Source organism: Caloenas nicobarica, chromosome Z (assembly GCF_036013445.1).
Source record: "Caloenas nicobarica isolate bCalNic1 chromosome Z, bCalNic1.hap1, whole genome shotgun sequence".
Taxonomy (NCBI): Eukaryota; Metazoa; Chordata; class Aves; order Columbiformes; family Columbidae; genus Caloenas; species Caloenas nicobarica.
Window position 1 is genome coordinate 108648874 of NC_088284.1, and position 22317 is coordinate 108671190.

The 22317-nt window shown below is 50.2% G+C and overlaps 1 protein-coding gene across 1 annotated transcript in view; it reads right to left on the minus strand.

Annotated features, from left to right (window-relative positions):
- Positions 1–14254, minus strand: part of WLS (Wnt ligand secretion mediator) — a 39218-nt gene extending 24964 nt beyond the window's left edge. The window contains exon 1 of the mRNA XM_065656697.1: positions 14006–14254. Within this exon, the coding sequence (XP_065512769.1) occupies positions 14006–14111 (106 nt within the window). The 5' untranslated portion in view covers positions 14112–14254. The remainder of the gene's footprint in view (positions 1–14005) is intronic.
- Between the last annotated feature and the right edge of the window lie 8063 nt (positions 14255–22317).

Here is a 22317-nt window from a genome sequence, read left to right on the forward strand (position 1 = left end):
CCAGACATGGAGCGGTGCTGCACCCCACAGTCCCTGCTGCACCCCAGACATGGAGCGGTGCTGCACCCCAGAGTCCCCACTGCACCCCAGACATGGAGCGGTGCTGCACCCCAGACCCCTGCTGCACCCCAGACATGGAGCGGTGCTGCACCCCAAAGTCCCCACTGCACCCCAGACATGGAGCAGTGCTGCACCCCAAACCCCTGCTGCACCCCAGACATGGAGCGGTGCTGCACCCCAAAGTCCCCACTGCACCCCAGACATGGAGCGGTGCTGCACCCCAAACCCCTGCTGCACCCCAGACATGGAGCGGTGCTGCACCCCAGAGTCCCCACTGCACCCCAGACATGGAGCGGTGCTGCACCCCAGACCCCTGCTGCACCCCAGACATGGAGCGGTGCTGCACCCCAAAGTCCCCACTGCACCCCAGACATGGAGCAGTGCTGCACCCCAAACCCCCGCTGCACCCCAGACATGGAGCGGTGCTGCACCCCAAAGTCCCCACTGCACCCCAGACATGGAGCAGTGCTGCACCCCAAACCCCCGCTGCACCCCAGACATGGAGCGGTGCTGCACCCCAGAGTCCCCACTGCACCCCAGACATGGAGCGGTGCTGCACCCCAGACCCCTGCTGCACCCCAGACATGGAGCGGTGCTGCACCCCAAAGTCCCCACTGCACCCCAGACATGGAGCAGTGCTGCACCCCAAACCCCTGCTGCACCCCAGACATGGAGCGGTGCTGCACCCCAAAGTCCCCACTGCACCCCAGACATGGAGCGGTGCTGCACCCCAAACCCCTGCTGCACCCCAGACATGGAGCGGTGCTGCACCCCAGAGTCCCCACTGCACCCCAGACATGGAGCGGTGCTGCACCCCAGACCCCTGCTGCACCCCAGACATGGAGCGGTGCTGCACCCCAAAGTCCCCACTGCACCCCAGACATGGAGCAGTGCTGCACCCCAAACCCCCGCTGCACCCCAGACATGGAGCGGTGCTGCACCCCAAAGTCCCCACTGCACCCCAGACATGGAGCAGTGCTGCACCCCAAACCCCCGCTGCACCCCAGACATGGAGCGGTGCTGCACCCCAGAGTCCCCACTGCACCCCAGACATGGAGCGGTGCTGCACCCCAGACCCCTGCTGCACCCCAGACATGGAGCGGTGCTGCACCCCAAAGTCCCCACTGCACCCCAGACATGGAGCAGTGCTGCACCCCAAACCCCTGCTGCACCCCAGACATGGAGCGGTGCTGCACCCCAAAGTCCCCACTGCACCGCAGACATGGAGCAGTGCTGCACCCCAAACCCCTGCTGCACCCCAGACATGGAGCGGTGCTGCACCCCAAAGTCCCCACTGCACCCCAGACATGGAGCGGTGCTGCACCCCAGAGTCCCCACTGCACCCCAGACATGGAGCGGTGCTGCACCCCAGACCCCTGCTGCACCCCAGACATGGAGCGGTGCTGCACCCCAAAGTCCCCACTGCACCCCAGACATGGAGCAGTGCTGCACCCCAAAGTCCCCACTGCACCCCAGACATGGAGCGGTGCTGCACCCCAAACCCCTGCTGCACCCCAGACATGGAGCGGTGCTGCACCCCAAAGTCCCCACTGCACCGCAGACATGGAGCAGTGCTGCACCCCAAACCCCCGCTGCACCCCAGACATGGAGCGGTGCTGCACCCCAGAGTCCCCACTGCACCCCAGACATGGAGCGGTGCTGCACCCCAGACCCCTGCTGCACCCCAGACATGGAGCGGTGCTGCACCCCAAAGTCCCCACTGCACCCCAGACATGGAGCAGTGCTGCACCCCAAACCCCCGCTGCACCCCAGACATGGAGCGGTGCTGCACCCCAAAGTCCCCACTGCACCCCAGACATGGAGCAGTGCTGCACCCCAAACCCCCGCTGCACCCCAGACATGGAGCGGTGCTGCACCCCAGAGTCCCCACTGCACCCCAGACATGGAGCGGTGCTGCACCCCAGACCCCTGCTGCACCCCAGACATGGAGCGGTGCTGCACCCCAAAGTCCCCACTGCACCCCAGACATGGAGCAGTGCTGCACCCCAAACCCCTGCTGCACCCCAGACATGGAGCGGTGCTGCACCCCAAAGTCCCCACTGCACCGCAGACATGGAGCAGTGCTGCACCCCAAACCCCTGCTGCACCCCAAAGTCCCCACTGCACCCCAGACATGGAGCGGTGCTGCACCCCAGAGTCCCCACTGCACCCCAGACATGGAGCGGTGCTGCACCCCAGACCCCTGCTGCACCCCAGACATGGAGCGGTGCTGCACCCCAAAGTCCCCACTGCACCCCAGACATGGAGCAGTGCTGCACCCCAAAGTCCCCACTGCACCCCAGACATGGAGCGGTGCTGCACCCCAAACCCCTGCTGCACCCCAGACATGGAGCGGTGCTGCACCCCAAAGTCCCCACTGCACCGCAGACATGGAGCAGTGCTGCACCCCAAACCCCTGCTGCACCCCAGACATGGAGCGGTGCTGCACCCCAAAGTCCCCACTGCACCCCAGACATGGAGCGGTGCTGCACCCCACAGTCCCCACTGCACCCCAGACATGGAGCGGTGCTGCACCCCAGACCCCTGCTGCACCCCACAGTCCCCGCTGCACCCCAGACATGGAGCGGTGCTGCACCCCAAAGTCCCCACTGCACCCCAGACATGGAGCAGTGCTGCACCCCAAACCCCCGCTGCACCCCACAGTCCCCGCTGCACCCCAGACATGGAGCGGTGCTGCACCCCAAAGTCCCCACTGCACCCCAGACATGGAGCAGTGCTGCACCCCAAAGTCCCCACTGCACCCCAGACATGGAGCGGTGCTGCACCCCAAACCCCTGCTGCACCCCAAGGCCCTCCAGGAACCAAAGAGAACTCCCCAAACCCAACAAATCATTGATATGCCAGGAGTGGCAAAACAGAATAAAAATCAAACATTCAAAAAACAAATAGGAAATCTAACTGCAAGGCCAGGATGACTTTAAAGATGTGCCATAAGTGCATAAAACTGTGCAATATTCATTTATTGTGCCTCAATGCAGAAAGTGTGGCTAAAACTTCAGCTGTAAATCAATATTAGGAATATTGTTGTGAAATAAGCCAGACATGCAGGCCAAGCAATCTCAGCTTTTTAACTTTGACAGATCTTTGTGTGATTTAAAAGCAGGCATTTCTGAATTAAGAGACATTGTTACTTCTACAGAGATGATGAGTGTTTCTCGCTTTGATGCAACCCATTACAGCCATAAAAATATGTTTTCATCACCGACTGATTATGATTTTAAAGACTTAGCATGCTAAATCAAGTATCCCCTCTGCCAAAGTTACAGCTTTGAGGAGCAAGAGACAATTACTATATATATTCCTTTTCGGGATCTGCACACCAAACAAACGTCGGCACTTGGCTTCCATTACTTGTTTGGCTCCAGTCCCATTAAATTCAAGCGAGCATTGAACCAAGTGGGAAAAAAAAATGCTTTGTGAAGCTGCAGCCAAGTCAACTCGCAGCATTACAAAGTGCTATGCAAAACAAAGGCAGCGCAGAGGGATTTCGGGGAAAACGCGGTGCCAAGCAGGCTGCTCTCAGCCATTCCGCCTGTGGGCTGGTTCAGCTTCAGATATTAAATGATATATGTCAGCCTGTAAATAATTAAATAGCCGTTTGTGCATAACACAGTGGATAAGCTCAGCCCGCGTTCCAGTCGGGGAAGCGCTGCAGCAATGCAGGTGCCCTTAGGAGGGGTCTGCCGGAGCCGGGCTTTACCCGGAGGGGTCTGCCGGAGCCGGTGCAGAGCACGGATCTCCAGGAGCCACCTCAAACAGGAGCCAGCCCGGCGAGCCTCCAGCAATCACTGAACCACTCCAGTTACAAGGGACCTCTGAAGATCACCTAGTCCAACCTGAGATTATCTAGCACCCTACTCAGCTGCATCTCAAACCTCCAGCAACGAGGACTCTGCAACTGGTATCAATTCACAAGGCATCTTCAACCTTTCAACTTCCAAAAGAGAAGAACTCGACCACCACCACGAGAGCCCCATTCTCACAGCCAGTCACATTTCATCTGCTTGCTTCCCTCCTGCGCACGCACGGACAGTCGCAGTCCATTTTTCTGGTTTTGTTATGCTAAAGCAGAAGGGTACACAGTTGAAGGAGCCCTGGCACGGGGCAGAGACCCCGTCGCTCCACAGGGCTGGATGCCGACAGCCGTGGGCACGAGGCCAGCGGGGCTGCTGGATCCGTCCAGCCTCCCTACTTCAGAGAAAAAACTTCCCACAGACAAGTTAAGAGATGGGATGTTTCACAGCAAACGCTTTCAGGGCACCAGCCGTGATCTCCGAGGAGCCGGCGTGCCGGGACACGGGCAGGGGTCACCGTCCCCACCAGAACCCTCCTCGCTTGAATCTTCCTTAGAAGCCCAGGCAAGCACAGGCAGGAGAATACTGACCATGTCCGAGCAACCTCTCTTTTGCAGTTCTCTGCTTTTTGTACTGGTTCGAGGAGTGAAAACAGTTTCCCCTCTTTGAAGCTTGTTTGCGTTTATGCTATAAACACATTTGCTGTAAAGGTACGTGGTGACCCGCTGGCACGGCTGGTCCGTACGCTGCTGGGGAAGCCGCCCGCTCCACCTCCTCCAGAAGAGGCTTTGGAGGCACTTGGCTCATTGCAAAAGCCCGTGGGTCACCCCAAATGACGTGGGTCACCCCAAATGACGTGGGTCACCCCAAATGACGTGGGTCACAGCAGACCCTGCCAAGGACACACGGCTCCTTGCAATGGTTTCAGCCTGGGAGCACCTGCAGACGATGGTTCCTCATGAGCCTTCAAAGCCACTTCAGCTGCACCCTACAGACTGAAGCAACTCTTGCATTTCAACCCCAGCGAGACTTTTCTCAAAAAAAAATTGAGAATTTTTTCAATATGGTATTTTAAAATATCACATATCCAACGGTACATTAGCTCAAGAAGATAGCTTTTTCCTCAAGCTTTGTCCCCAAAAACCAGCGGCAATTAAAAGAGACACATTTGGTGCAGGAGGGACAGCCAGAAGTTGAATTGCTTTCCGTTTTTAATGATCCAAAACTACTCAGTCTTGTGCTGAACTGGTAGCGATGTTTCACCCAAAGATGGTGGTGTTCTAGAATAACTTCAAATAAACAGATTTGCAGGAGACACCTCAGCATACCTTACATCTACAGAGAGGTCAGAGATGTGATGACCTGATTCAGCGGCTGTCATGAGTTGGTTGCTCAGCACTGGAGACCATTCTCGCTGCCAAGAGAGAGGATTTCTCTCCTGCATCTCAATTGGAATCGAAATTCTTTCACATCGCGTAGACTAAACAGGAGTCCGAGTGGCAGCAAACAGCCAAAGTGATTCATGGCACAGCTGGGACACCCAACGCGGCCCCTGCCCCACAATGAAACCTACAGCTGAAGAAACTGAGCATCCTGCCCCAAATACATTGCACCTTCAAATTTCTCAGAGGGAAAAAAAAAAAAAAGTGAGAGTTAAAAACATTAGGTCTTTAAGGAGAGAAGAAAGGAAAGCCTCCTTTCTCCAAACAGCTATCAATCTTTAATAAATACCCTTTCGCGTCTCTGTGCCGCAAGCGGAACCCGTTCCTACCCATCTCTTGGGCTGACGTCTCCTGCAAAGCGTGCTGGCGATGGTCTGTGGGGCAGGCGAGGGCATGTGGAACAGAGAAATCTCATTTAGACAAACTCCAGCGCCATTCGTAGCCCGCTGGACTTACCCTGAAAGATGCCAGCAAATAGCACAGAGCAGCTGTCCAACTCTTTATTTTTATTTACTTATTTTAATTCTCAAAGCCCAGGTTCAAGGCTTGCCAGCTTTAACATCTCTCTAGTACAGCAATTAGTAGCTTTCCTTTAGTTTCAGCATCACTGTCCTTGAATCGATCTATTTCTATTAACATGTAAGCGTTCGCCCACCCTTTTGTCTTCTGAGAAAAAAAAAGCAGACAATAAGATCCCACCTGTAAAGGGGGGAAACTCAGGAGCTATTCCTCAGAGAAACAAGAAACACTGTTCCTCTGTACTTAGACTTAATTTTTAGGTAAACCAAAATACTGTAAGTGAGCTCAATTTCTCAATATTTTCATTTTACAACATTACGTATGCTTAGAATTGCATGAGAGGCACCATCACTCAGTTTATTAATTTCAATAAATTAAGTAAATCTTCAAAAAGCTCCTGCAATAAACCCAGTTCTTGTAGCTCAGCCCAGTACCAAGAACAACACCCCCTCTCTGCTCCCACATGAATATTACCTCTATGATATATATTTTGTACCTTCTCATCTCGAACACCTACAGCATTTCAAATTAACTACTGACCCTTGCTCTCGCACCATAAACAAGCCCTTTAGAAAATCTCAATTGCATTGTGTCTACATTGATTAAAGCTTGAATCCTACTGACCTCATGTGGTGTTAACTTCTCCCATGCACCAGGAATATTCTGCTTTTCTACTCAATTACCCCCTTCTGTGCGGAGCCATCGCTGCCCCTGAGCACACACAATGGGCTTCTGCTTCATTACACTAACCAACAGCAGGACAGGAATAAACAAGCTAATTTATCATCGGACAGACTCAGCTTTTCCAACCAGAATGGTACGAACCCAAATAACGTTATCTATACTTACTATTTATAAGTATATACTTACTGCAGCAGGGAAGTTTTCTACCACCTTCTTTCCTGAGCTCGATGCTACCGGTTTAACGTGTTAATGAGTGACCACTAATGCCATCTTTAAATTACTATTTTTTATTGCTAGTTACTATTCCACGAGCTACATGAAAGCCTTTTTCAAACACTGCAGCGGCTTTTATATGCAGAAGTGCTACACATTGAAATAAGCTAATTAATCTAAAAAAAAAAAAAAAATCACTACAAACTGGAAACCCGCTCCCCTTGGGAAAGGTATTTCTTTCCTATCATTTGACTTCAAGCTTTATCAAGACCAGGGTCCTTTAAAGCCCCCACAACACCATTTCCATCCTTATTTACAGAGGGAGCTGCCAGATGTACTGTTGTAGCTGAAGACCCTGATAGTATTTCTCAATACTATACGTTTCTCTTGTTTGTTTGTTTCAGACCATAAGAATGAACATGTCCAACCCACCAAGCCCAGTTTGAATCACAGAGCCCCACGTTGGGATGGAGCACAAGGATCATCTGGTCCAACCTTCCCCAGCACAAGCCTGGTCTAGCCAAGCCGGCCCAGCGCCCTGTCCAGCCCAAGGTCAGGTTCTGCACGCAGGTTTCCTGCACTTACTGTGGTTCTGAGGAATTTCTACACTTTCTCAGCTTCCGATATCCATGCAGTAGCTAGAGATGTGTTTGCACACGTGTTGGGGGGGTGGTGGTTTGTTTTTCTTTGTTTTGCTCAAGGTTTATTCTTCAATGCTGCATTTGCAGCTTTGGGCCTTCACTCACAGATCAGGGGTTACTCCCTCGGCCCCAGCACACCACAAAGCAAGAAAACCTCAGGAGGCAACAGAGTACCAGTATTAATAGATGAACATTTGCTGGAGAACTGCACCAATGACCTCCACGGTTCACACAGAGATGCAACAGCGGCAACAAATGCTAAAAGCACTTGCAGCACGAGTTACATACATGCGGAAATACATATGCAAAAATATTTTATTTAAAAGGAAAAAAAAAAACAGAGAGAAAAGGTAGAACTGATTTACTAATTGCCACAGTTTGATCTTCTTCAAGCCATCCTTTGTCAACTTTTTACTCGGAGAAAACAGCCAGCCAAGATGTTAAATCCCTGCAGAGGTTGAAAATAGTGGCATGCCCTGATGTTATCCAGCAGCTTTTCCCCCCCCAGGGACAGCCCGAAACTCTGCAAATCCCACAGCACAGATAACAAGATACCTTGAAACCCCCAGTACTCAGATATGTAAAGAATTTCATCTGCATTTGAATGGGAGGGAGCAGATCCTGGGGCCCTTCCCCTGGGACACCCTGTGCCCTTCAAAGGCCGCCCGGGCCCATCAGAGAGTTGTAACTTGACTTCAAAGGCCGTAAATGTTATTTACTAAACACAAAACTTCCTGCTGAAACTCGCAAAGCGCAGAGAGGCAGCGCGCCCAGCGACCGCCACTTGGTGAGCGCTCAGCTCGTTTAAAGCCAAGCCTGCTTAGTTAGTACCGACACTACAGAAAAGCAGAGCAGCCAGAGGACCGTCCTCTTCACGCAGACTCTGATGCAGAGTTTCTCTGATGCATCTCTCCCAAGGAAACTGCAGTTTGGAAGCGATGAAAAAGCACAAAAACCCGAGCACCCCGGAGGATTTACGGCCTCCTCGGGCCCCCGGCGCGGACGTTTCTGCCTGGGAACTCTCCATTTCTGGCACATTTGCCCATTCAGCTACAGTTACAGCTCTCAACAAAAAAAAGAAGAATTGAGCAGACCTAAACTAAACAGACATGACCTTTCGTGTCTGCTTTTTCATCAGCTCCCAGCGCTTCTGCCAAGGCCGCAGCGCTGCAGGAATGTGTCTATACAGAGCAGTTTATTGGCATTCACGGCCACGGTGCAGCGCTGACCCAGTCAGCACGGCTTGCCCATCTTCTGGAGGGGCCAGCGACGAAAGAAAGTCAGGCTCAGAAAAGTGGCCTTTGTCCGGGAGCCCACAGGCACTCTTTCCTAGCAGGGCCGCATCCACATGCCTCAGAAATCAGAGCGTCTCTCCCACCAAAAGATCAGCTCAGCCCTGAGAAGGTAATGAAATCCGAGGAAAGAAAATTAAATCCTGGGAACTCTCCGCTCAGGAGCCAAATCAGACATTTAGATAATGAACTGGAATTGTTGATAGCTGCTCAGCCATTTATACACATGACTCATTATCTCGCTGGGTGAGACACACAAGAGTTTTATTTGCTCCAGTCAAAACAATTCTGTTTTTTTTTTTTTTTTTTCAACCTTAAGCTGAGGCACGGGAGCAGTGAACCTGCACCTTCTTAAATGCATCCCCCTCGTCCGGAAGCCTCATGTGCTAAATAAATACCTCCACTTTTCCAATCAGTTAAATTTGCAAAGTGTACGGTTGGGCACTGGGCTTCCAGCACTTAACTGTGCGTGTGCCTGCTCCTGGACTTTGTCTCCAGTGCAGGGAGGTTCTCCCGCATTCAGTCTGAACTGAAACCAAGATAATCCGTGACTTGGGACAGAGTCGGCGGCTGCAGGTTCGCACATCTGCCCAGCTCTCGCGGTGATCCAGCAGCACAAAGCCCCGAGATGCAGGAACCCGGCCTGGGTACCGGAGGCACCCAGGGGCATTTTAAAAACTGCCTGACACTTTGGGACTTGATTAATACAAAATCTCCTACTATCTCCATGAACTCTAGACAGACTTGAGCAGTAAATTTTTTTTTTTTTTAAAATACTGTCTATATAAATGAATTCCAGGATGCACAGGAAATTACAAAGAGGGACACCATCAACAGCTTCCCACAAGGTATACGGAAGAAGATAATTTGTAATAAAAAGCTTTGGTTTAAGGGAAACCAAGAGGCATGAAGCCCACACTAGGATCACACCAGGTTTCCAGAGACACTGAACTTCCCCCACGTGGCCAGCAGTCAGAAGCAGAGGACACCAGGCGTCCTGAGGGTTGGGGTGACCTCCATGGGAACACCCTGCTCGAAAATCCCAGTAACAAGCTGGGCCAGCCGGATGCTGCGGCCGGTCCAGCCGTGGGAAGGTTTGTTCTCAGCCCCGGGGACAGCCAGCACAGCGGAAACCTGCTCGACCCACGCCGTGCGTCGCAAAGGCAGCGCATACACACGCAGAGCACGCGAGGGCTCCCGGGAACGCTGGCACGGCCGTGAATTAGCTGCAGCCTCGTTTCTCACAAACATTAACGGCGTCTTGAACGATAAAACATTCCTGCTTGATCCCATCCTCCTATATCCATGCTATCACTCACAGCAGGGTGGTGGAGATGAATTTTTATTACAACTAATTTTACGGATCATGTTTTGTCAAATACTGGTGCATCCTAAGAAAACATGTAGCACACAATCCAGAAGCGTAACCTTCAAACGAGACGTTTACCAGGGAACAGACACCAGAAAAGGGCCTGAAAACAGGTCGGTTTGAGGCAGCGACAATCCCAGTTTTCTGGAGCCAACAGTTCATTGCCGCAGCACGACAACAAAGAAACGGCTCAATAAAAGTCTCTTTTGAGGTGTTTTCTCACTCCCTCACTTCGCAAAGCTGCCTTAGACCGCTGCCAGAGCTGCGCCCCAGCAAGGGAGTGACTCCCTTACACGTACACCTCATGCTCTGCCAACATACCGTTCTAAGCAAAATCCATGCGAGAGCTGAATAGAGCCCTGCTCCCAAATAAAAGAGCTGTTGGAAATCTGCAAGCCATATGAGAACTCAGACATTAATGCAGTTTACTGGTCAAAAACTAGCTAGCGAACAACCGCTGGCAGAAAACCTCCATTTCAGAAAAACGAAGCTTTGTTGTCGTATCAGGTACCAATGCGCTGCATTTGTGTGTTTTGGACCTGGACAAGTAATCTGTTAAAATAGAGCACTTAGTCATTGTTTTGAAACATGACCTAACTGACTGCTAAAGGAAAGGCTGGTTTAGCTTTGTAGCCCTGTTCCACTCGTGTACATATTTTGGTTTGTCTAGACCTGAATAAACTAAAATAACTAGATTCTCATTGTCCCTTCGGTGCACTGGATCAAACCAGACCAGGAACGCTATTTCAGTGACACCTCGGCTCCCGTCCCACCTTGTGTCACACCTCGCTGAAGGGCAGCCGTCCCCTGTCATTGCTGCCAGAGCTACTGGCACTTGGAGCTTTCAATCGCATCGCTTCGCTCCCACTCGCCGTCCCCAGCCACGCCGCAGAAAAACACCAGACATCGACCCCTTTCTCACCAGATGCCTCTTAAAAAACACCACATGCAAGGGACAGGCTAAAGGGACAAGGACCCCGAGCTGTAGGCACCAGCTGTGACCCAAAGAATTGGTCACAAGCTACCAGCTCAGAGCTTCCAGGGACACGAGGACCCCAACAACAAGGCATTCCGGGGGGCTAATTCCTGGGAAGAGCTTCATGCAGACCCCTGGGCTGGGACACCCTGCTCCTGCGTGACGGGGCCAGATGTTGGGGACCACACATCGTTCACACAGAAGAACAGCATCCCTGCGTGCATCAAGAACAGTGCGACCGGCAGTGACCGTCCTGTGCTGGGCACTGGGGAGGCCAAGCCTCCAATCCTGGGGCAGTTTTGGGCCCCTCACGCCAAGAAAGGCCTCGAGGTGCTGGAGCGAGTGGAGAGAAGGGAACGGGGCTGGTGCGGGGCTGGAGCACAAGGGTGATGGGAGCGGCTGAGGGACCTGGGGGTTCAGCTGGAGAACAGGAGCTGAGGGGAGACCTTCTGATCTCTGAGCTGCCTGAACGGAGCTTGGAGCCAGGGGGGGTCGGGCTCTGCTCCCCAGGAACAAGCGCCAGGACCAGAGGAAACGGCCTCAAGTTGCACCAGGGGAGGCTGAGGTTGGATCTGGGGAAGAATTTCTTCCCCCAAGGGCTGTGGGGCATTGGAACAGGCTGCCCAGGGCAGTGCTGGAGTCACCATCCCTGGAGGGGTTGGACAGACGGACATGAGGTTCTCAGGGACATGGTTTAATGCCAGAGTTAGGTTATGGTTTGACTTGATCTTGAGGGTCTCTTCCAACCCAAATGACTCAGGATTCTAACTTACAGCTGTGTCACAGGCTTCCTGCTCCCAGCAGGGCTGGGGAGCTCATCGGTGCAGCTGTCCCACCACCACTGGAGTGAAGAGGGGACGAGCCTCTTAATGCATCCAAATGTGGTAAATGCATCCAAAGTGGTAAATACTGCAGAGGAAAAACCAGTTTGGGTGATTGTTTAGTGCAGTTCTATCTGCTAAAAGATCAGGAGTGGGGCTTTCCAGCAATTAAACAAAGTTTGCCCACAATCCCCCCCCAGGACTTGCCCCCAGAGCATTTAAGTTCTTCCATCTCCCAATCCCTACAAACCCGAACAGAAACATTTCTGTTTATTCCCTATAAAGCTAAACATAAACATATCTGTTTATCATCTTTGTCCCCAAACGACAACAGAACCGGGGCTTTCTCATCACCACCTTCCTTTTGCACAAGCAACTTACTTTTTTTTAAACTCAGAAGCAAAAAGCTACTAGAAAAAAATGCTTTTAAGATGAACACCAAGTACAACTTCTCTGCACAACACAGGTCAAGACATTTACACTTTAATGAATCAGTGTTGGGTTCAGCATCTGTCCTAGACCAGCTCTTAAAGGAAAGAAAAAAAAAAAAAAGAGGGAAAAAAGCCAATTCTGCTCATCTTCAGTGTTGGTTCAGGCCCACAAGACTAGAAAAAGTGCATTTTAATTCAGTGTTTGCCACCAACTCCTTTGTTATTAAGCACAGATGTGAACTGAAACAAGAGAACGAGGGAAACAAAAGTTTTTTAAAATTATGTTTAGTAGAATTCCTATGGCTCTTAAGAAGAGATAATTAGAGAGGCTACAAACGCAAAGCACTAAAGTGGCTCAGGACACTGAACGTGCTTCCTGAGGAACGGCTGTCGATATTTCTTCCATATCTCTCAAATAAAGACCCCTGCGAGAACAAGCCAACTTTATTCCCCCAAGTAAAGAGCGTGACTGGTTTTTCCCGCTGCCCTTGCAGGGCAATGGGACTTCACTTCTACACAGTCGTTTGGGAACAGCCCAAGAGCCCCAAATCCCGAAAGAGGGGAGTGAATCCCTGGGCCAGCCCTTGGCCCGGGCTGGGAGCGGGGAGGGCTCGGGCCGGGAATTCCTCCGCAGGGCAGCGCTGGGAAAGGGACGCGACCATCGGGAGAACGAGCCGGCGCATAACTCGGCTGCTTTCTAGTAAAAAAAAAAAAAAAAAAAAAAAAAGGAAAAAAAATCCACAGACTACCCCAAAACCCTGCTCTCCCCCAGGGAAAAAAAAAAAATAAATTAAAAAAAAAAAATCACATCCCCAAACCCCGGGGCCTGAGGATTCTGCAGAGCTCATAAACAAACACAATCGGGGCTTAAAAGTTTGAGACGAGGTTTTGCGTGAGAAAGTCGGGCTGAGCCGCCGGCGGGGGGGGGGGGGTGTGCCACCCGGGGAGCTGCAAAACGCGGGTGGGGGGACGTGCCCGTCCCCGGGGGGTGTGGAACACCGAGGGGTGGGGGGTGGGCTTAAGCCCCCCCCCAAAGCAGCCACCCGGGTTTGCCGTGAGCAGAAACAAACCCCGGCCGACCCGGGGGGTCTGGGGGGACCCCCAGGAGAAAGGAGCCCGGACAAAGCGGGGGAGCGGCTGCGGGGGGGCCGGGCTGGCGGGCACCGAAATGCGCCCCCCCCCCCGTACCCCGGAGCCGGTAAAAAACAGTCCTGCCCCCGCCCGAGCAGCGCCCATTAATTTTCCTCCTTCCTTCCCCCCCGCCCCCTTTTCTTTAATATATATATTTTAAATTATTATTATCACTATCGCAAGCGGGGCGGTTTCCTCCCGCGGTCGGTTCGGAGGCCGAGAAACGGGGAGGAGCAGAGGTACGAAAACACCGGAGGAAATTATTATTTTTTTTAATAATTTTTTTTTTTTTAAAGCCAACTTTGCAATGCAAGGCTTGCCTGCGCGATCCGTCGCCATACTGAAGATTTCCCCCCCTTCCTCTTTCTTTAAGTACAGACTAAAACCAGGCCAAAAAAAAAAGAAAAAACCGAAACTTTTTCTCTGCCCCTTCTTTTCTTGCAGGCACTAGAGTGAAATGTGCACAAAGAGGCCCAGGGAGCCGTGTTTTCTTAACTACAATAGCCGGGCTAATTAGATCATAGGAGCGAGTCAGCGATACTGTAACAAGTAGCTAAACAACGCGAGCGAGGAGAGGAGGAGGAAGGAAAGTTTGCACCTTCGGCACTCACCGATCAGACCTCCCACCAGAAAGGCGATGACTTGGAAAACCAGCAGGATTCCCCCGACGATACACAGCTTTTTGGTGCTCATGTTCTCGATGATGGCCCCAGCCATCTTCGCCCGCTTCTAACCCCCCCCGCTCCCCCACCCCGCGGCGGGGAAGGGGCCGGGGCCGCGGGGATGGGGCGGACGAGGCTCCGCACTGATTGCCCGGGCCGGCCCGCAGCCGGCTCCCCGCTCCCCGCCGCCTCCAGCCGTGATTGTGCCGCCGCTCGGCTGCATGTGGCCGCTTTAAAGGAGCTGGAGGCCGGTCACATGATGCCGCCTCCCCCCGCCCCTCCGCGGCCCCGCCGCCGGGCCCGGCCCCGCCGGGATCCCCGGGGTCCCCGCGGCGCTGCGCGGGGTTCGCTCCGGGGCCGGGCCGGAGCCGCCCGGGCAGCGGCGGAGGCAGCGCGGGGGCGCCGCGCGGGCGGTGCCGGGGGAGCGCCGCTGCTCCGCACCTTCGACAGCCGCGCGGCGCCCGCGGGGAAGCCGGCGGAGGCACAAGGAGCGGGCGCCGCATCCCGCGGGGACGGGCTTTAAGCGGGCTTTGAAACTAAAGGGGAGTCAGGCTGGACACGAGGAAGGAATTGCTGGCCCTGAGGGTGGTGAGAGCCCGGCCCAGGTTCCCAGAGAGGTGGTGGCTGAACCATCCCTGGAGACATCCCAGGCCAGGCTGGACGGGGCTCTGAGCAACCTGAGCTGGTGCAGATGTCCCTGCCCATGGCAGGGGGGCACTGGGGGACCTGGGGAGGGCCCTGCAACACAAAATGTTCTGTGATCCCCCGACCATCAGCAGGCACATGAAGCTCCATTCCAGCTGAAACAGGCTCTGACATTTTCTCCATTTTTCTCCGCGATGCTTTGTGCTTCCCTCAACACCACTTTGATTAATCACAGTAGGTCACATGAAGCAGTTCTCTGAGTTTTGCTGCCCCTCGTTTGTCCCCAAACCCCAGCCGAGGGCAGGGCGCGCTCAGCAGCTCAGATCTGCCTTCCAGCCCCGCTCCCTGAAGGCGCTTTTTTCCTGGTCTGCTCACTCACACGTTCCTGTACATCACCCAGGACGAGTTCCCCACCCCCTGCCATCACCTCCACGTTCTAGCATTAGTGCCTTACGTGTTAGTAAATTTTGAGATTGTCCTGTGCAGGGACAGGAGTTGGACTCGATGGTCCTTGTGGGTCCCTTCCAACTCAGGACATTCTATGATTCTATTATTGTACTCATGGGGTACCACAAGGATCCGTGCTGTGCTGCCAGGCAATGAAGAACACAGAATACCATTGTGTACGATAGAAACTAGATGGGGAGTTGCTGAAAACATCCCTTGAGGATAAATGAGCTGTGGAAGGAAACAAGTGGTGACAAGAATAGAGACAGGGACCCTCAAAATGAAAGATGGGTCAAATATTTAGAGGCGCAAACCAATAACAATCTGAAACAAATAGTAACAAGAAAAAAAAAGTTTAGAAGAAAAAATTGCAAAAAAATCCAACAGAAATCACAGTAAGATAGCAAAAGTTAAGGCAATGCGATATGCTAGCCCTGGAGCTGAACCTTCCGGTAATGTGTTGGGTTTGTTCGGGATACAGACAGCACCTGGTGCTTATTTGCCTTGCCTAGCCTAATGGGAGCTTTGTGCACCGTGATGATATGGGCAGAAGCATAAAAAATGAATCTAGAAATTCCAGGAAGAGCAGAGAGCAGAGGGCACAGGGTTTGACTCCCAACGAAAGATTCTCAGAAAGGTTATCCAGACCTTGACCAAACAACGTATAGCCAATGCAAGTAGGTGAGCGCAAGAACCCTATGTGCTTGGTGTTTTGCTGACAGGTGTTTAGGAAGAGGTCCCGTGCGGAGGGGGGATGTGCCCCTGCCCAAGATCAGGCCTCAGTTACCGTCACTAACTCGCTTTCTCTGCGCTCGTTCCGTGACCAGGAGAAGGACCACAGAGGGCAGCTCACGTCTTTCCCAGCCGAGGAGGCAAATTCCCCTCCTGAGCCTAGAACCAGCCCCCCAGGTTCAGTGTGTTCAAAGGAGCACTTAATGTGCCTGTCGTGGTCTAACCGCAGCCGGCAGCTCAGCCCCACGCAGCCACTCATTCACTCCCTCCAGGGGAATGGGGCAGAGAATCGGAAGTGGAAAGTGAGAAAAGTTGAGATAAAGACAGTTTAATAAGTAAAGCAAAAGCCACGCACACAAGCAAAGCGAAAGAAGGGATTCACTCCCCACTTGCCATCAGCAGGCGGGTGTTCAGCCATCTCCAGGAGAGCCGGGCTCCACCACACACACAGGATTGCAGTGATCCCCAAACGCTACGCTGCTGTTCTAGCACTAAGTCTTTGGCTTCCAAAGTTGGGCTTGAAAAACAAAATGAAACCAAGCTCGTGTGCTGTTGTGGTGTTTTACTTCTGTGATCTTTTCTTGACTCGCAGAGCTAATTAATTCTTCTCTTCCTCCAATGCAAGCTGGAATGTAGGTGTTAGGGATAACTTTAAACATTTTGTGACTGCAGGACAGTTTAATCTTCTAGCATACTGCAAGTTTAACTTTTCTTTTAGTTTAGTTTTAGCTTTACTTTTACGTTACAGTTATGACTTCATTATTAAAAATAGCTCTTAATGGACACGTCCTTTGTACCCATTATGAACCCACTAAGATCGTTCACACAGATGGGCATCCAAAATCAAAGCCCATTAGTGGCTTTTTGCCAAGACAGTTAAAGACCTAAAATCTCAAATACTTCACACCGAAATTGGAAAAAAAAAAAAAAAAAATTGCTATTAAAAAGGCTTATTTTGAAATATCTAATCCTAATTTTTAGGATGCCTATCTAACCCTTGATGTTTATTCTGAGTGACAATTTTTGGTATTTTCTCTGTTGGAAATGGCGCAAGCTGTTGAATTGCAGTCTGTGATCACCACTGACTAGGAGAGAGTCTTACACTCCCGGGCCACCCTCCGAGGTCCCACCGTTATCCAAATGCAAGGTCCTGTATGACCAAACATCTTCAGAGCCACTAAATCCAGTCTACCTTAATGACTCTACAAAAGCTACGTGGTGCAATCTTCCATTAAATGTCCCATTTGTTCCACGCAATTTATTTCTGGGACAAAAATCGGAGAGGTTGAGCTAAGATCCTGCCATAAGAAAAAAATCTTAAGCGAAAAAAGTAAAATAATAAAAGCATGGCAAACAATACTTCACATTTATAAGACATTTTCCATCTCTACCACATTCCTACATCTTTAATACTGCAAAGTTTAGAGATACTAATCACATGTGACTTTTGACACATGTCCAAAGTGCATATAGAGCAAATACCACAGTATTGGGACCTCTCTTTTGCCAGAAAATGACCACACACAAAATCACACGAGAGAGAAACTGGCCCAGAGCATAGCAGAAAACACGTCTCCGGCCGTCGCTTGTCCTTCCCAGCTGTTTACAAAGCACAATTTCTATCTCTGCACAGTCTCCAGAATCAATAATCTGGGAACTCATCTACTCGCCGCTTATTCCATTATTTTTTCCTGCCCGCTTTGGGCTGTTTTGAAAGGCTCAGCTATTAAATCGCTCTCCTGCGGTCAGGCGATCGCGGGCGGGAGGAGGCGGCTTTGCACAGAGAACTCTTTGCAGGGTTGGGCTCCGAGCCCGGATTTTCAAAGGGGTTTAACTGCCTGGAGATGTAGGTGAGGGCTCGGCGGGGTTTCCACAACCTGCTCGTTCCTGGGGCTGCGTGTCTGTGCCACAAGTTACTGCAAAAGTCTTGGGGAAAGTTTTGGCTGCTCAGTTTGCACAGGGACGAAACTCTCTGAAAGTTTCAGAGTTTCTTCTCCTCTGTTGTCTCATTTCAGTTGGACAGTTAATAGAAATACTTGGGGAAAAAAAGGCTACAATTTAGAGGTATTTTCCAAATGCAACTGTAAGAGAAGGACATTTGCTACAAATACAACAGAAAGGCTCAACAGAGGAACATCTATGATCTGGATTAGGAAGTCAAATGGCGAGATCATAGTAATAATTTCTAGTTTTAGAAATCTAAAACCCAAACCAAAATGAAACAAAAAACCCTCAAAACAAATAAAACCAAGCAACCAACCAAAAAACCCCAACCAAACAAAACACAAACCCACCCAAAAATCAAAACACTCACCACAATTATTTGGACTTATGTTGCTGCATAAAAGTCCAGTATTGAGCTGCTTCCTTTTTGCTTTACAGAGGCAAGTTTGTTGTAGGTTTTGGTTTTTTAATATTAGTATTAATATTAATATTAGTAGCGCGGTTGTTTCTACCAGCACAACAGCAAACTCTGACCCCACGTAAAATACAAAGTATAGTAGGGGACAAAAAGCTGATTAAATCCTGGTCATCCACCACCAGATACAATCTTTTGAACTCTTGTTTGTACTCGGCTGCTTTACTACCTAACGCATTACGAAGTTACCCCCGGTAATAAATAATGTGTAGTTTGCTGCTATGGGGAAAAGCCGATTAGAAGCGTTGGAAAGCACTGCGTCCCTCTCCGTTCTCCTGCTGCTTTCATCGGTAACTTGCTGGTTTTGTTCTCTTACAAACACTAATAACATGGAAAATTCGCTCATAGAACAGGAAAAGGGCGTTTTGTGTTATTTCTAGTGCACAGATGGTGGGGAACATTTTAATCTTTGTGAGAAAAGCCTTTTCGATGGTTCGTACAGCTACTGAAATGTAAAACTTGGTGCGGCACACACCAAAAAAAAGTGCGTGGGGGTTGAGATGGGTGAGTAGACAGATCTACAACTTGGGATTGCCCACTTAGAATTAGGAAGAAAATCGACAGGCATGCAACATTTCATTTTAATCAAGCTCCACTCTATAATGTAAATATTTTGAGTGGTTTCCAAGCCCCGTTGTACTTCAAGGTTAAACATTCATCCACTTATTAGGAACCAGGAAAGCTGAATGTTGCCACTGTTTCTACACCTGGGAACTCCATGCTAGGCTTAATTTTTATTTTCTCCTGCATGACGCCTTTTACTTCAGTGCCACCCAGCCTGCTAGGTCTGAGATCCCATGGTGTCCTTCAGGCTCTACATGTGCAACCCAAAGCTCCATCTCTACAGGAGTCATGGACTCCTCACGTAATTTCTTTGCTGACAATATGGCAAGGAAGAAAAGGAAAGGAGCACACGCTTAGCAAGGGAATTACCCAGCCACCTAGATTTTCCCCTTAAAGCACACAAGGACCACAAACACCTATACGATACACACCCAAACACCTGCTCCCAGCCACTCGGTACCTCCTGGACTCCTCAGCAGCACTGCGGGTGGGTGATGTCCAGCTCAGGTCCTTCAGAGCCACTGTCACCACTCAGCTGTCCCTCTGTCCTCTGCGTCCTCACCAAGTCCTGCCTGTCTGGGTAAGGAACAGGGCAAAAAAATTCCATAATTAATCGGGTGTGGACCAGCATTTGGAAAACATGGAGAGAATAGTCCCAGATGACTCTCTTGATGGCTTCAATCAGATGGCAAAGTCTTCCTCGCATTAGGATGAAGCTTCAATAGGAGCATCAAGGCTTCTGTTAAGTACGGGAGACAAAACCAAGCTGATAATTTGACAGTGAGCACATTTCAGCTTGTCAGACTGAAAGTGCAGACTTGTGATATCCTGAAGTAGGGGCCAGTAACAGTGCGGTAAGATAATATAATACTGTTTAAACTAGATTTTTGAATTTTATTTATAGTCTTGACAATCACCATGTGGTTAAAAGGCTCAAGCCCTCCAAAGCAAATGTGTGGAAAGTCTTTCATTTGTGTTTGCCAAGCTGCCTCTTTCAACCATTAATCCAATCATCAAGAGGAAAAGTTTCTGCAATGGGATATCTAACAAGTCTAGAGCAGATTCATCATCAGCCTATCACTAAATTTCCAAGATCTTTCATCCAAACATCTTCCATAAGATAATGATCATCTGGCAGTAAGTACAGCTCTGCTTGTATCCTTCATTTTTTGATTGATTGAGTAATCATCCAGAGGCCCAAAAGATTTCTCTCATCAAAAACGCTCTTAACACCCCACCACCACCACCTTGGCTACCTCCTACCCCTACAAAATCCATTTCAAAAAAGCCACAGTTCAGAAGCCACATAGGTCACTCAGAAGCGTTTGCTGATCCACAATACACCATGCTGACCTGGTCTGAATTTGTTGTATCAATTCCAATGCCACCCCTGCTATTTCCGACAAGTGGAAGTTCGTGTGATCGGTGTGCAGTGACCACACGTCATCAGCCAAAGTTGTGCTCAGGCTCTCACAACTTTCCCAAGGACCGTTTTGCCAGTTCTTGCTTCGTCTCCATCCTCATGAAAATGCAAGCTCAGAGCTCTGCTCTTTTTTTCTCTCTTAGGACTCTCCCACCATCCCTCAGTCTGAAATTTCCATCTCACAAGAAACTTCTGCGATGGCTTTTACCATGGTGACTCCACCCCTCACAGGGCTTCTTGCCTTGTGTTGAACCTCCATCACAAACCCGATCCAAAACTTGCCACTTCTGGCATTTACCATGATTTCCTGGCTTTCCTTCACAAAGACATCCCAGTCTGGCGTTCCTCTACCTACATGTCTATGTTTTCATCCACTCCAGTGGTGGACATCACTGATACCAGCTCAAACATGGTGCAGTCGGGTTAAAGGCTTCCAAGGAATGACATATCCAAGTAGGCACCCATGAAGGAGCGGTGAAACACAGAATCAAAGGAGGGTTTGTGTTGCAGGGCTCTCCCCAGCTCCCCCAGTGCCCCCCTGCCATGGGCAGGGACATCTGCACCAGCTCAGGTTGCTCAGAGCCCCGTCCAGCCTGGCCTGGGATGTCTCCAGGGATGGTTCAGCCACCACCTCTCTGGGAACCTGGGCCAGGCTCTCACCACCCTCAGGGGCAGCAATTTCTTCCTTATATCTAATGTAAATCTCCCCTCTTTCAGTTTAAAGCCATTGCCCCTTGTCCCATCACTACATGCTCTTGTAAAAAGTCCCTCTGCAGCTTTATTTTAGGTCTCCTTTTGGTACAGAAAGGCTGCACTAAGGTCCCCCCAGAGCTTCTGTTCTCCAGCTGAACCCCCCAACTCTCTCAGCCTGTCCTCCCAGCAGAGCTGGTCCAGCCTCGGATCATTGCTGGGGCTCCTCTGGCCCCTCTCCAGCAGGTCCTTGTTCTTACGCCGGGGCCCCAGAGCTGGGATAGCTTCAGCAGTTCGTCCATCCCAGAGACTGCATCTTCACAGGTTTGTCACCTCCGCAAAAGCAAGGAAAGAAAGTTGAATTACTAATAGATACAGGCACTTTAATATTAAAAATCATGTCCATTATGCTATCTTAGGACAATAAGATTAGCAAAAGTAAATTCCTTCTACTAGCTGAATTGTACAATTGTTTATAGTAAAATCTTCATGGTTCAATCGCTCCTACCAGTGTTCAGAACACAAAGAGTGAATTCCAGAGGGCTTTTTGACAGCCTCTTACCATTTCTCTGTTGAGCCTTCACATTCCCATGATCAAATCCACTGGAGACCGAATTAGCAGATGCAGCTAAATTTAAACCCAAGCCATTTTTCATAGTCCCATGAGAAGCAAACGAATGCACATGGGCTGAGAGTTTGTCACGGCGGCAGCTGCTTCAGCACCAGAACACCAAGCAACATGCTTTAATTCAATTTTCGTAAAAGCTGATGTTAGTTAATTAAGATGGCAGAGGCACGAGAGATTTAATCAAGTTCCAGTGGTAACAGTCTTGTAACAAGAGACGAAAAAGTTGACAAATATGAACTAGCTTTTTCATTTTATTCTTCTCTTATGTTAAATAACGTGCAGTTACATAGGTTGACTATATCGGTTATTGTAAAAAAGAAGCCGCAATTCTCAATGTTTGCACTATGTGTACATGCTGAGTTATCAGTTAATGCAATTTGAAGACTCGAAAGTCTTGAGAAATTAGAAATTTGAAGTTAAATTAAAGCAATATATGACCCAGTTAGCATCCTTGTGAGACATTCTCAAAATACCAGCTAAAACCAAATATAAAGCGTGTATTAGTTTTAAGGATCTCCTAGAAAGAGACATCTGTTTTGGAACAATCACAAAGGGCTATTGCCAAAACTATCCCGTAATAGTTATGAGCTGTAATTTGACATTTTAGATACACATCCCTCTTGCCAAATAATATCATATTTTTGCTCTTGGCAGAGAAATTAAAGAGAAGCATATATTCAAGATGAGTAATTTAGTACAATGTAATCAAGGCA